General features: G+C 36.9%; 1 protein-coding gene across 27 annotated transcripts in view; it reads right to left on the minus strand.

Annotated features, from left to right (window-relative positions):
* EPB41L2 (erythrocyte membrane protein band 4.1 like 2) overlaps positions 1–14,120 on the minus strand; it is a 233,587-nt gene that overhangs the window by 63,521 nt on the left and 155,946 nt on the right. For all 27 annotated transcript variants that reach the window (XR_008380064.1, XR_008380065.1, XM_053590674.1 and 24 more), the window contains 2 exons: positions 7,149–7,191; positions 3,191–3,266 (listed from right to left, as the gene is read on the minus strand). Coding sequence is in view for 25 of the 27 variants with exons in the window: in XM_053590674.1 (XP_053446649.1) it covers positions 3,191–3,266; positions 7,149–7,191 (119 nt within the window). In the remaining 2 variants the exon portion in view is untranslated. The remainder of the gene's footprint in view (positions 1–3,190; positions 3,267–7,148; positions 7,192–14,120) is intronic.

The following is a 14,120-nucleotide window of genomic DNA, read 5'->3' on the forward strand; positions in this document are numbered from 1 at the left end:
GCTCCTTGGGCTCCTGAACTTGTGGCTTATGTATAGAAACTGATCCAGAAGGCTAATTAGTACATTGGAATGGAAAATCTGAACTGCTGTTCTGGTAACAATTTACAGTTACTGTTATAAGAAAGAGTTGTATGACTGAATTTCAATCATCTAAATTATCTTCTTGGATTTAAAACCTTAATAAAAATTAGCATGCTCCTCAAAAATTGTAAAGATTAATGATATTTTTAAAATAACTACAATCTTAATCATTTGCCAAGAAAGCTAAGGTTGTGTCCCTCTTATCATCGCTACCCATTTCATATTGATTTCTCTTTTTCCTAAAATGCCTTTAGCAACAATTATAAGTAAATCTCTACTTTGAAGCCCTTACTTGTCCCCTTACTCCATCTAAAGAGGCAGTTAGCTCAGTTTAGTAGGAAAAGCATGGACTTTGGAGCCAGGAACAGCTGACTCTACGTGGCCTAGTGCCAACTTAATTTACTCGTCTAAGGTGCATTTCTTACTTATAGGAAGAGAAGAACTTCACCTCCTTTTGAAAGTAAGGGTAAAAATTAGATAATATAAATAAGATATCTGGCATCATTTCTGGGAATCAGTAACTCAGCTGTCTATAATAATTATTGGCCTTAATAATAGGAGTGATTCTCATTCAATGTTCCAAGTGGCTTACTCTACAGCAATGGTTCTCAACCTTCCTAATGCCGTGACCCTTTAATATAGTTCCTCATGTTGTGGTGACCTCCAACCATAAAATTATTTTTGTTGCTACTTCATAACTGTAATTTTGCTAGATATGCAGGATGTATTTTCATTATTACAAAGGGGTCGCAACCCACAGGTTGAGAACCACTGCTCTACAGACGAAAGAATTTGTTTTCCTTAAGTAATATCCAGAAACATGGAATTTTATAGTCTATGGTGATTTTTTTCTTTATAGCCCCACTACCAATTCCTTTTGGTGACATTTCTGCCCGGCCTGAGTTTTGGGTCCGAATCTTCTTCCTGCCCTCTATCTGACATTATCAAATGCTAAGTGCAGGCCTCTGGTCCAGGCCTCGTTGTTGTAGGATCAGGAAGCACAACTCAGTACACGGCTCTAGGTCAGTTCAGTTGTACCTGCATTACCACCAGATCTAACACCAGGCAGGGCAGGGACTCTGCTTATCATCACCACAGTCCCCCAGTTAGCTGAGGACTTGCTGCATGGCAAATACTAAACTTTCTGAGAGAATGGAATTCTTCTCACTATACTACAGGTAGGTACTTCTATGCATTGCAGGAACTCTCTTTTTAAGGAGGATTATATGCTTCCTTGACCCCTAGAACAACAAGAGCATAAGTGTGCTTACTGTAGAAAACTAAATCTTAAACTATGGCACCAGGTTATCCTTAAAATCTCTAATTAGTACTAGTGCTAGTTCTCCACATTTTCTGATACTTTTACAACCTAAACACAAACATTCCGTCTTTTTGCTTCTTTTTATATTACTTTTCACATTGGTCTTTTCCTGTTTCTAAAGCCTAAATCCAAGCCCTCATCTTCAAACAAAAATGGCAAGAGCTTCCTAAATTTCCCAACTCCCATCTTTTTCATACAGCACTATGAAACATTCCTCAAAAATTAAAATTACTCCAAATAAGTGTTCTTGACCTCCTCAAAACATTTGCCTTTTAAATGTTAACTCAAGTCATAGTGAAGATTTCAACCATGACACTGAAGCTGCCAAGGCCACAAGTATAGGCAGGTGGCTGGTCTCAGGCTACATCACTAAAGCCTTTAGTGAACTCTAAAGACTATATTATTCTTCCACTACACACAGGCAGACTGTTCAAGCCCCATTTAGGTAGAAAACCAAAGCACTCACTGAGGCTATAAATTTGCAATAACTAAGGGTTTATCATCCCCCAAACAAATTACTGCAATAAGTGTATGTAGAGAAAGGGTGCTGGGTCACAAAGCCTCAATTACACACACTGTTCAAAGGTACTCCAGGCGCTCCTGCAGTGAAGCTCTGCTTCCCACACATGCCCACCAGTCATGTTTTATGCTCCAGGCAGCTCATTGTGCAGTTACAAAAGCTACTATTTATTATTTACTAGCTGAAACTAATTCAATCAGAGCTTACTTAGTACATTCCTATTCAGTAATAAGTAGTAAAGAAAGAAAAAGAAAGGCCTGGCATTTATCTAATATTAAAAAGAAATCTCTATCATTCCTGTTTCACATGGTCATCATGCACTCTTTTAAGCCCCTCAGGGATGTGATGTCTGAAAACAAAACTGGCCTCACAGAGCATCAAAGACACAGGAACCAAACATAAGCAGAGTCCTTCCCTAAGACCCTCTAGTTTGCTAAAAGTATATACCCTGTACACACAGTTGTCCTTAGCCATGTGGACAGCCTTTTAAAAATGCTGTATATAAAAAACACCCTTACAAAAAAAAAGGAGAAAAGAAAACACTTTTTACGCTAACTCTTGCCAAAGCTAAGAAATCCTATCACTGGTATCCAATCTAATAGGGCTAAGATTTCAAGGTGTTTCTTGATTCACAAAGTTCCTTGGTTACCATTCGAATAAATACTCAAAATCAGTAAATATTCTCTTGCTTCTAAACAGAATCCTTCATTTGCAATTTATGTGTATATTCTTATAGCCCACACAATCTCAGAGGGGGCGTAAATGAAATAGCTATTGACTCTACATGGGAAAGCTTACCTTGATCGTTGGGTGGTTTTGGTGAGGTCAGAGGGGACAAAGAAATTACTAGTTTAATTGGCTTCTAAAAATTTCATTTTTCTAACTTCACACCATCTTGGTAATATGAGACTAGTACACAAGCACATGAGTTATGCAAAAAAATAGTATTAAAATTTGAAATATTAAATAAATATCAGTGACTTTAAAGTGTAACATAGGAAACAAAATTGCCAAAAATATTATTTTTCAAATTTTCATTACTAAAATATAAATAAAGAAGTTAAAGAAAGTGAATAAAATTTTTGAAACTGGCAACATTTCAAACTAATTGAGAGTACCCATTTCCAAGGAAACTTCTCAAACTTAACTTACAAAAAATTGTCTTGGTTTTCAAGAAAAATACCTGAAATTACCGCGATGCTCCCAGGGCACAGAAATAAATAAGAGCTATCAGGAAAGGCTCATTGAAAAATGCAAATATAAAATACCTGGTGATATCTTCAGTCAATTGAGAAGGATCAGGAGGATAAAACTTCACATTAAAAGTGAACAGCCAGGGAAGATCTGTAATTATTAAATATCCTGGTTATTTATCCATTTGACAGAATGATCGTTTTGATAAAATTTAAGGTCATTATTTAAACAGTACAGACTTACTCTCACTATAAGTCAATGGGCAAAATTTTATTTTTTTATTTAAAAAATTATAAAACAAAAACAGAATAAAAAATAAAATAGAAATCAATTACATAAATTAATCTACCATAATAATAAGTTCACTTTCTTAGTACTTCAATAAATGTTTTATATGGTGATCCATTAGGCAAAAATTTTAATATATTATAATAGTTCTGAGATAAGATTTATTTTGACCATAGGATTTCCAGTTGCCAAATATTCTCTGCCTTAAAAAAAAACTGTTTCAGGATTTCTTCATTGTTAGGGGAAGGGGAGTAATGATCAATTGATCATAATGGCTACTCAGGAAATTGTTCATGGGCTATTTGAAAGTGTGAAATAGATCCCAGAGAGGGAAGGTATGGTAAAATTTCACAGTACTTTAAGACAATAAAATTATTTCCAGGTTTTATAGAGTAGATGTAAGTATACTCATATGCTACATAGAATATATACTTTGCTGTGTTGTGCCATAAAGAATGAATGTATCAAACAAACCTGTCAATACATGACTTAGTAAAAGTTAAAACCTTACCACTTATATATTAATATTTAACTGACGTTGTTACATATCATGCTTTAAATGGCTTAAAATAATAAAACTACAGGGGGAAAGGAAGGTATTATTCTCCTGAAAGATTTAAGTAATTTCACTTGACTGAATTTACAGTTCGGTTCATAATTCACAGTATTTTTAAATTAAAGTAAAAAAAAGTTGCATGTTTAAGTTATTCCATTCTATATACACTGGCAGACCTTATCAGATCTTTCATTTACAGACTTAGAAAAATTTCTAAATCCCATTTCCTTGTTCAATGTGTCATTTTGTCTTTTTTCTTCCGTTCAGCCCACTTCCTGGTCTCTAACTCAACAGTCAACAAATACTTCCTGAAGGGCTACTGAGTACATACATGCACTCTTGTTGGATTTTGACTCAATACATCACTAGTCTACTAATAAAGTCATCCTGCTAAACTTAAACAGATTTCAGTTCCGTTTTATATATTTAAAAACTTAATAATGGGATATAGGATTCTCCTGAATATCATGAAATATGTTTCTTGGCCTCTAGCATCATGCCGACTGCATCAAATATCCACACATATGTACACTATGTACTTCATTGAGGTGTCTGCTAATCCACAATCAAGCAAAGTCATCACAGGATTATCGTTTCTTCATGGCTCCTAGTTTATTTGTTTTCTAGGTATTAACACTAGCGCATGCTTGCCTGGATATGCCTACAGGAATAAATTTCTAACAGAATGCCTATATTTTAGGATGTATTTTCAAATCTAAAAGCTGTTGAAATGTACCAATAAAGCTAAGCTTTTTTTCAATTGACAAATAAAAATTGTACATATTTATGGTATACAATAAAATGTTTTAAAACATGTATACATTCTAGGATGGCTAAATCAAGCTAATTAACATATATATTACATCTCACTGTTTTTTGGTAAGAACACTTAAAATCTCCTAGTGATTTTTGAGTTTAACTTTTAATTTAATTATATACTGTTATCATCTAATTTTTACTCAGCTATATATAAACAGTCCTTCTAGCTATGGATAGTTTATATATTAATCATATACAACCCTTAAATGTTTGGAGTCTTATTCGTGTAAGTTTGAGAAAATATTTTAAAGGCAAATTTTAAACAGGAACCATTAGATCGCTGGTTACCCTAAATAAATCAAACAATTAATACTTATCTTTACTAATTGTCTACTAACTGAAAAATACAATAAACTCCTAACAGAGAGAAAAGGCTACTAAGATAGAACAGGAAGTTTTTTGGTCCGTCTCAACACCAGCAGAAAGTAAAAGGTAAATAGCACAACTTCATTTCCTCAGCCTGTGTTCACGACAGGGACAACATACGATGAAAGAACTGGCTCCAAGAGTTTTAAAAAGTCTAATCCTATTTGTTGCTGCTATTCATCTTGCCAAACGACAAGGGCAAAAGTCCTAAAATAACTCTTAAAAAACAAAAACTTCACAAATAATCAGAACATGATTCATAATCAGCAAAATTTCGCCTTCCAAAAGTTAAGAAATGTCCATGACTCTGAAGTGAGTGGCACATAAAAATAATCCAACAAGAACCAAAACAAAACCATAGGCAACAACTCAATGAAACATCAGTCATATGTCAGAAGTTGCCCTGTTCTTTCTATGTTTGGGTTAGTTGGCACGTCTGGTTTCAGAGAAAGCCATAAGAACCAAGGATCTGCATCTTTTTCAATTCATACACTTTGGAAAGCTTTTCAAAAAAAAAAAAAAAACTGCAGAAGGGACAACAGAAAAAGTTCTGAAGCTTTCTGGTACAGTTTCTCCCGTAAAGTAAGGATAATTTATCTGTATCTACCTATTCCTTTTCTTTATTTTCCCTTTTCCATTAGGAGGCAAATATAAACACCAAGATAACTGCAAAAGAGGGAATGCTGGAAAGTTAGGAATAATAATAAACAAAGGACAGGGTGACCAACCACGTCCCACTACCTGGGACTATTCCAGCATTATCAAAAGTCCCACAGCCTGAGAAACCCCTCAGTCCTGGGCTGATCACTCTAACAAAGACATTTTTTTAAATGAAAAGTAAGATGAGTCTACAAGGAAAGGAAATGGGAAAAAATAAGGTATATGCTCAGAATAAAAGCAGAGTAGAGAAGGAAAGAAATGATAGAACAGACTACCAGAAAGAGAAATAACTTGAAAGAGACAGAAGGAGAAGAAATGCAGAGAGCCTAAAAACAGGAGCCAACAGGCAGAGGACAAGGACAAGAAGGGAACGCATAGATTTGTAACGGCATTTTGAATTAAGGAGTAATAATTAAGTAGGGAAATGACATCGACAAAAGCCATTTTGCAGGTTGGCATGTTGAGAATTTTCTCACTGGACGAGTCTGGAACCCACAGTCTAGGGAGGCTGTTAGGAATTGCTCAGTATTCAGACTTCATTCTCCATACTAAGTTGCTGTGGCTGCCTGCCTTCTGTCCTTTGGTCATTCACAGACTCTAAAGTAAATTAAGTATACAGATCCCCATCAGAGATTCCTCTGTGGTAATAATGTTTCTTGGCACAGATATCACAGATGAGACATCCTAGAAAGGCAGAAGCTATGAAAGGACCTGAAGCTGGTTAGAGTGGGGTATTCAGGGATTCCATGAGAACATAAGAAGAAAGGGACATGCAGACCTAACAAACCCAGATTCAAAAAGCGAAGTGGCCTTTCATTGTGGAACCAATAAGGAGCTGAGACAGCAAAGATCTCAGAGAATTTCAAAGATTGTTCGAGTCTTCGGTATATCTACAAATAGCATATCTATTATATACCTCTGGGGTCAAAGATATGTTTATTAAGCTAATTACACACTTCCAAAATGAAGTAAACAGAGCAACAGTATGGGTCTATTTTACATAAAAAGTAAAATTTACAGAAAATGGCTTCTCATTCTTTCTCAGAAACGAAAAAAGGTCAGATATTACTTCCTAGTGTAGACACTGTGAAGGAACATTTAGGAATGTGAGTCTAGAACTTCCTGAGAAGTAGGAGTCCCTTTTTTGTATAAGTCAAGTACAAATAATTATAATTCTACAAAAACATTATCACTATGATTAACTTCTGAGGTGGTATATATACAAAATAGAACTGACCCCTCTATCACTACCTTATTACTCTAGTCTACATTCCTATGAAAGTTATTAACAGTGGAAATAGATTAACTTAACAACCTCAAAGTATGATTGGTCATATACTCACTTCGCAGTTGTCTCTTTATTTTTTTTGCAGGATCTAGCCAGTTCTGTAGGAGGGGAAAAAAAGGTTAATGAACCCATAAGAAATATTCCAGAGACCAAAATAGAAGTTTACAGATCATGTACTTATGTAAGTGTGAACACATTTTAATAAAGTCCTGTTTCAAAGCAGCTTTCACCTATAGCATTTCACGAGGCTAAGAACTGTTGAGTGTGTATGTGTGTGTTATGTAAAATACTAAAACACTTTTAAGGTGGTTCTCTGGCCTCATTCTCTTGATCTGAAATGGAACATTTGTCCAAATAATGGCCTTTGTGCTATAGTAGGACTGCCAGCAAATAGTTCTTACACTTACTGAAATGAGACCTCTTCAGGGGCACTAATTTGTTCTTACTCGTGAAGGATAAAACATGAATTGAAAACTCTTGGGTAAAGACATGGAAGTGACCCAAGTGTCCATCAACTCATGAATGGATTAATAAGCTGTGGTACTTATACACCATGGAGTACTATTCAGCCACAGAAAGGATGGAGACTACATCTTTTGTGTTTACCTGGATAGAGTTGAAATACGTTCTTCTTAGTACTAAGTATCTCAAGAATGGGGGGAGAAAGTATCTAGTGTACTCGGTACTAATATGAAACCAATATATAAACAACTACACAACCACATAAAAGAAAAAACACAAGTATAGTCTAACAAGGGGGAGAGGAGAAGGAAGAGAGTGAAGGGCCTCTCACCTAATGTGTACAATGTGAGAATGTTCAGCATGCCCCTTGGTGAAGGGCTCAATTACAACTTGAACTTTACCTTAGAATTGAAAACAATGTAACATAAACATTTGTACCCTCATATTAATCCGAAATTTAAAAAGGAAAAGAAAAAAGAACTCTTGGTTAAAAGTATATACACATTAGTCAAAACACAATTCTCAGCTCCTACAGCCAACTCCTCCCCCCTCTTAACCCTTTTTTCCTGCCACTGTATATTGCTAAGGAGAGGTAAGGTCAGACTGGAGACAGCCTTTCCCTTCCTGGTCTTACTGTAATATTCTTCTTTCTTTTTAACCTCATTCTAAGTTGGAAGTCACAGTTACAAGGAACTCCCTTTCATTTTCCCCTCATTTCTGCCCTTAAAGAAAGCTAACATAAAACATGCCAGAAAACCACTGTAATATCCTAAAGCAAAAAAAACCTTACCTAACATGGTGCAAACCATCAGGACATTAAAGTATTTGCTTTTAAAAGACATAAGCAAAGGATCCAACCAAAAAATTATGTGTATACAGGTTTTTGTTTATATTTTTATACTTCTCTCACTCTACCCTCAAGTCATTACTAACATAGAAGAATATTTTTTGTGACAAATAAACTGGTTTCTTCATGAGAAACCAGCTTTATTTATTCTGAGAAGTACCCAAAATAATGTAACATCTGTGCTTGCACAGAATTTTATTCACATATATAAAGCAAACAATTAAGATATTTATTGTTATATAGAAAACAACCTATTGTCTTAATATAGGGTAGACAAAAGTTCATGTGCGCACTGCACACGAACTTTATGGCCACCCTGTATGTTAAAATGTTACAACAGAACATTAGCTTACACTGTTAAAAACTAGTAACAATGAGATGCTTTATGGACCTCTTCCAGTTTTATAGTTTCACAAGGTTTTATAGTTTTAAACCCTTCATGGCCCACACTAAGGGCAGCAAAGATCTAAGGTGAGCACGGCTGTTTTCTAACACTGGTTGTATTCAAATCTCTCAATAATGAACTATCAGAGCACAGTTTCACATTACTGTGTCCCAGCTGCATGCAGCACTGACGTGGAGGGCAGTGGGACGCTCCCTTCAGTGCTGTGTGAGGCAGCAGCTCTAATTCCCGCCTCAGAAGAGACCCTGAGGGCAGCTCCTGGGCCCTACAGCTGCTGTGCCACCCAACAGCTGGCCCACAAATGGCCAAATGGCTGGCTACCATGAGTGCCTGGGAATAAGAAAAACATGTCATCTAGCCTCTAGCCCAGACAGGTCTAAGAGTGGGGGGAAATGAGGGAGGGTCAAAAGGGGAGCACTTTCATCTAAGGATGTAACCAACACAGGAAGAAAAACTGAATCACAGACAACCAACTGGCACCAAATAGGAAATAGGAAAGGGGGGGGGTGGATCTCACACCATTAACACAAGAGAAAGAAAAGAAAAGAGAGGAAACTGCTGGTTTTAAAGACAAACCCTTCCACCCCCCAGTTTTATTAAGCATGACCACTGGTGGAGGTGCCTGCCAAGAGCAACAAGACCTTTCCAGGAGACGATGGAAGCTGGTGACCCCAAGGACTAACCCTGTATTCCCGCCATCTGGTACTTTCTGGTCTTACATAAAACACCAGCTCCTGTACAACATATCACCTGATAGTTTCTACAGGGCCTGGAGAGACTCAGTAGAGCCCTACAGACCTAAGAATAGGAATGACAAACCGGCCACCCAATTTCAGATTCAGTTGTCATTCTCGAGCCACTTTCCATAACACTGCTAGACAAAATACTGACGGCTGAAGTGGCTTCTCTCCTTATTCCCACCCTCATCCAAAGACTAAGGGAGCAGAGTGTGCTGATGTGATCAAGCGACAGCAGGAGGCGCTACGCCTTCCATTCCCCTGCCTGGTGTGCCTTTTCCAACCACACTCACCGCCACACTGCAAGCTCCATTCCTGCCAAGGAATAAGGATATTTTCCCCTTCTGCAGTACTACATTACAAGGCCTGGATTAGACCTTATTACTCATATCATCCAGAGTACTTGGTGGTTTTAGGCAACCAGCAAGTATTACATTAATACCTGTTGACTGGTATCTGTCCACCGCTTGCTTGATTCCTCTCCATGCTGTGGTCATCTTAAATGATCACAAGTTATATCACCTTCACTAGATTTATTTTTACTTGAATAATTATCTCTAATGAGTACTTACAAGGTGGTGGTCAGGGTATAATTTTTCTGCCTATCATCATAAATTCTTAAGTAAAATAAAATTAATTAAAATGATTTAAAAGAATACAAGTCTATTACCTGTATCAACTACAACCAAATAATAGACCAAAAACTTTCTAACAAAGTGTATAATGAAAATAAACATCTTGGTTTGCCACTTGGTTTTGGAGAGGGCTGGGTAGACCAAGAAACTGACATCACGAAAAGACGGCAAATATCATCAGAGAATGAGAACAGCGCGTGTGGTAGCTAGGCACAGACGCTCAACACCCACCTCACAATGGGAGGCGTCATTACCAGTTTTAGACTTCAAAGTTTGGCTGCTATAACCACATACACAAACTTTGCAATCAGAAATGCATGGAGTCAAATTCTGGTTTTCTACCAACTCTGTGACTTGGGCACATTCTTTGGCTTCCTTAAGCCTCAATTTCGTCAACTGCAAAAAGGGGATCACGTTTACCTCATAGAGTAGTTCTGTGCCATCGGTATTTCATTCTAATATCCCTGAGGAGTAAATATACGTGCAAAGTACTTTCCTCAGTACCTTTAATACAGTTAATAGATATTTTTTTCTATAATAAAACTAAATTAATTTATCACTTTTTTGTTTATATCCCTTCCTCACATTTTTTTATTTCTAAAGGTGGTATGTTACATAAAGAATTTCATGAATATTCTTATGGTGGTATGTTACATAAAGAATTTCATGAATATTCTTATACACAAAAAGTTAATAAATCAGACTTTACATTTATAAAATAAAGTCACTATATTCATGGGCCAGATAAAATGAAGACCAAACCCCTTTTCATTAGAGAAAACAGTCTGATGATGGCAGCACTTTCTACAAAGCTTACTGTGGTGAAGACACCTTGGAAATGGAAACAGGACATAAATAACATGATCCCCTCTCATGAAAATAATTACCAGTATGTCCCACCTAAGTGCTTCTCTGTACAAAATTAAATTGTTATCCAGCTGAGCTTTTCTAAATTTTGCCTGATGATAAGAATCCATCTGACAAATTTATTAAAAGACAGATTTACCCATGGCCCACCTGGAACATCCTGCAACCTTCTCCAGGGTAGGAACCCAAGAATGTCTATGTTTAGTGACAGCCCCAGACAACTTAGGATGTGGCAACACAGATCTCACTCACTGTTTCCCAAATGTTAAGGTATAAGCAACAATAGAAAACTCAGGAGAGCTGAAACCCATATCAGATTTTTTTTTTTTTTTTTTTTTTTTTTTGGAGACAGAGCTTCAAGCTGTTGCCTTGGGTAGAGTGCCGTCATAGCTCACAGCAACCTCCAACTCCTGGGCTTAAGTGATTCTCTTGCCTCAGCCTCCCAAGCAGCTGGGACAATAGGCGCCTGCCACACCGCCTGGCTATTTTTTGGTTGTAGTTGTCATTATTGTTTGGGAGGCCCGGGCTAAATTTGAATCTGCCAGCTCTGGTGTATGTAGCTGGCACCTTAGCCGCTTGAGCTATAGGTGCCAAGCCACACATATCAGATTTCAGTCAAATTTATCTTGGTTTATTAATAAAATAAAATGAAATGTATCTCACCAGCTACTTAAGGACAAGAACATTCACTCACTCAATATGGTATCACTCTCAACTTACCCTTCCAATGTAGGGGCCCTGCACCCAAAATATGAACTCAGAAAATACAGTAGAATACGGTAAGTTAACTACCTGAGGGACTATACCAAACTAGTCAACATACAGAGGTGGTCAACATAAGGATCTAGGTACTGATACATACATGTGGTACATGTCTGGTTTATGAAAATTAGGTCAACTGAAGGAGGTCATCAATGTAAGGAGGTGGTCTACTTTGGAGATTCTACTGTACTTTTCTTCTGAACAAACATCAGATAAAATAAGAGACTAATACAAGTTATAAGGAATGCTATAGTAGTAGGCTTCCAACAGAAGTAAACAATAATTAAATGTGGCCCTAGAATGTAAGTATTATTAATTATTTTTGAACATGAAATATGAAGGTGATGAACTCAAGTTAGAGGGGAAAATGCTACATCCTTACTTTCACTAACTTTTTGTTATTTATTTATTTTTTTTTAAAGAAATGAGGCTTTGCTCTGTCTCTCCCAGACTAGAGTGCACTGGTATAATCATAGCTCACTGCAACCTCAAATTCCTGAGTTCAAGTGACCCTCTTCCTTCAACCTCCCAAGTAGCTGAGACTGTAGGCATATCACCCGGATAATTTTTACTTTTATTTTTTGTAGAAACATGGTCTTGCTATGTTGCCCAAGCTGGTCTTAAAATCAAAAATATTTCCATATGAAATATTATTTATTCTAACCAATATTTTGAAATCACAGTACTAGAATAGTTACTAATGATTAACATATTAATAAAAACACATACCTATTATCTTATCCCAAATTTTATATTACAGTTATGAGACTGTAACTTAGTAACTGCAGCCCTGTGTACTTTATACTGTCCTAAGAAGCAGTCTATAGAATTCATCTGGCCACCAAAGGAATCCAAGGCACCAAAACGATGAGGCTTTGTCCTCTGACTTAAAAGCTTACAGAAATTTTTTTTTTAACAAAACAGTATATCAAATAGCCATAGTAGTATTGGTTAGAGAAGCTACTTAATCCTATTCTCTATTCACTATAAATCTGAGAGTGCAACAGTCTTAGTTAACCAAGTCTTCTGACATTTCCCTACAACATTTTCAATACAGGTTCTCAGAAAAAGTGTTGACTCTCAATTATCCTCTACATACGGAAACACCTCAAAAAAGAAAGCTAGATAATGAACCACAGTGCTGCTTATTCATATTCACAGGAGGCCAGAGGTGTTGCAAAGAACCTTGGTATATACGGTTCAAATTTCCAGGAAGAATGGGATTGGCCTAACTTTTACCTACTATTAATATTTGAACACTTCTGGGGCCACAAACCACATGGGGTTATCAGACCCCCATATTCCATTGGCTTCTGTGATATTTCAAACTTCTATAATTCTCTTGGCTACCTCAAAAGAACATTTTATCCCCTGCATCAATTACTTCTCAAACTCTAAAAACGCATATAAATCACCTAAAGATCTAGTCAAAATGCAGATTTTCAGCAGGACTAAGGTGAGAGCCTAAATTTCTTCTTTTCTAACAAGCTTCTATGTGGTGCTAACATTGCTGGTCCTTGGACCTCCCTTTGGAGTAATACAGTCCTAGGTTTCTTTTTATGTAGAAATTCCCATCTGTTGAAGGGGAAGAGGAAGGGGAGGGAGGGAGTAGGATGGGTGGAGGGAGAGTGGTGGGATTACACCTACGGCGCATCTTACAAGGGTAAATGTGAAACTTAGTAAATGTAGAATATAAATGTCTTAACACAATAACTAAGAAAAAAAAAAAAGAAGAAGAAATTCCCATCTTTCCCTGAAAGCCAAATGTAGAAAAACATTTTTTAAGTGCTACTGGTTAGTCAGCCTACACTGAGCAAACATTCTAATTGTCTTTAGCTTCCTGCAGAAAAACATGGCAGGGCACAATTTCCATCCACATTCCATATCCAAGTCTTTCTCTGGACACCTCCTAGCACAATGCAGCTCTACTAAAGAATAACAAGACCCAACTCTATCAAAGAATGCCAAGACCCCCCGGTTTTTTATTCCACTGGCAAACCACTCTCACCTAACAGAAAAGCAACCACAGTCATCAACCCACAGCATCCAATTAGCAGTCTTGAGTGTGTGTTTGCCACAGTAGGGCCCTAACCATACTAACCATGAATAACAACTCAAGATAAATTCTAGTTCTGACAAAAAGTCTCTGCTAGACAAAACTTTAGTCGGGCTCCTCTGAACCCTCTACTCACTCAGGCCTCAACTTTAGACTTCCTTGTCCATCCACAAACTATCCAATTTTAGCAAGAATTTTGCTAATAAGTTGGCTTAGCCAGAATCCCCTCCCCATTATCTGATCACTTCAATATCTGAT

The sequence above is a fragment of the Nycticebus coucang genome, chromosome 5 (genome assembly GCF_027406575.1).
Source record: "Nycticebus coucang isolate mNycCou1 chromosome 5, mNycCou1.pri, whole genome shotgun sequence".
Classification (NCBI taxonomy): Eukaryota; Metazoa; Chordata; class Mammalia; order Primates; family Lorisidae; genus Nycticebus; species Nycticebus coucang.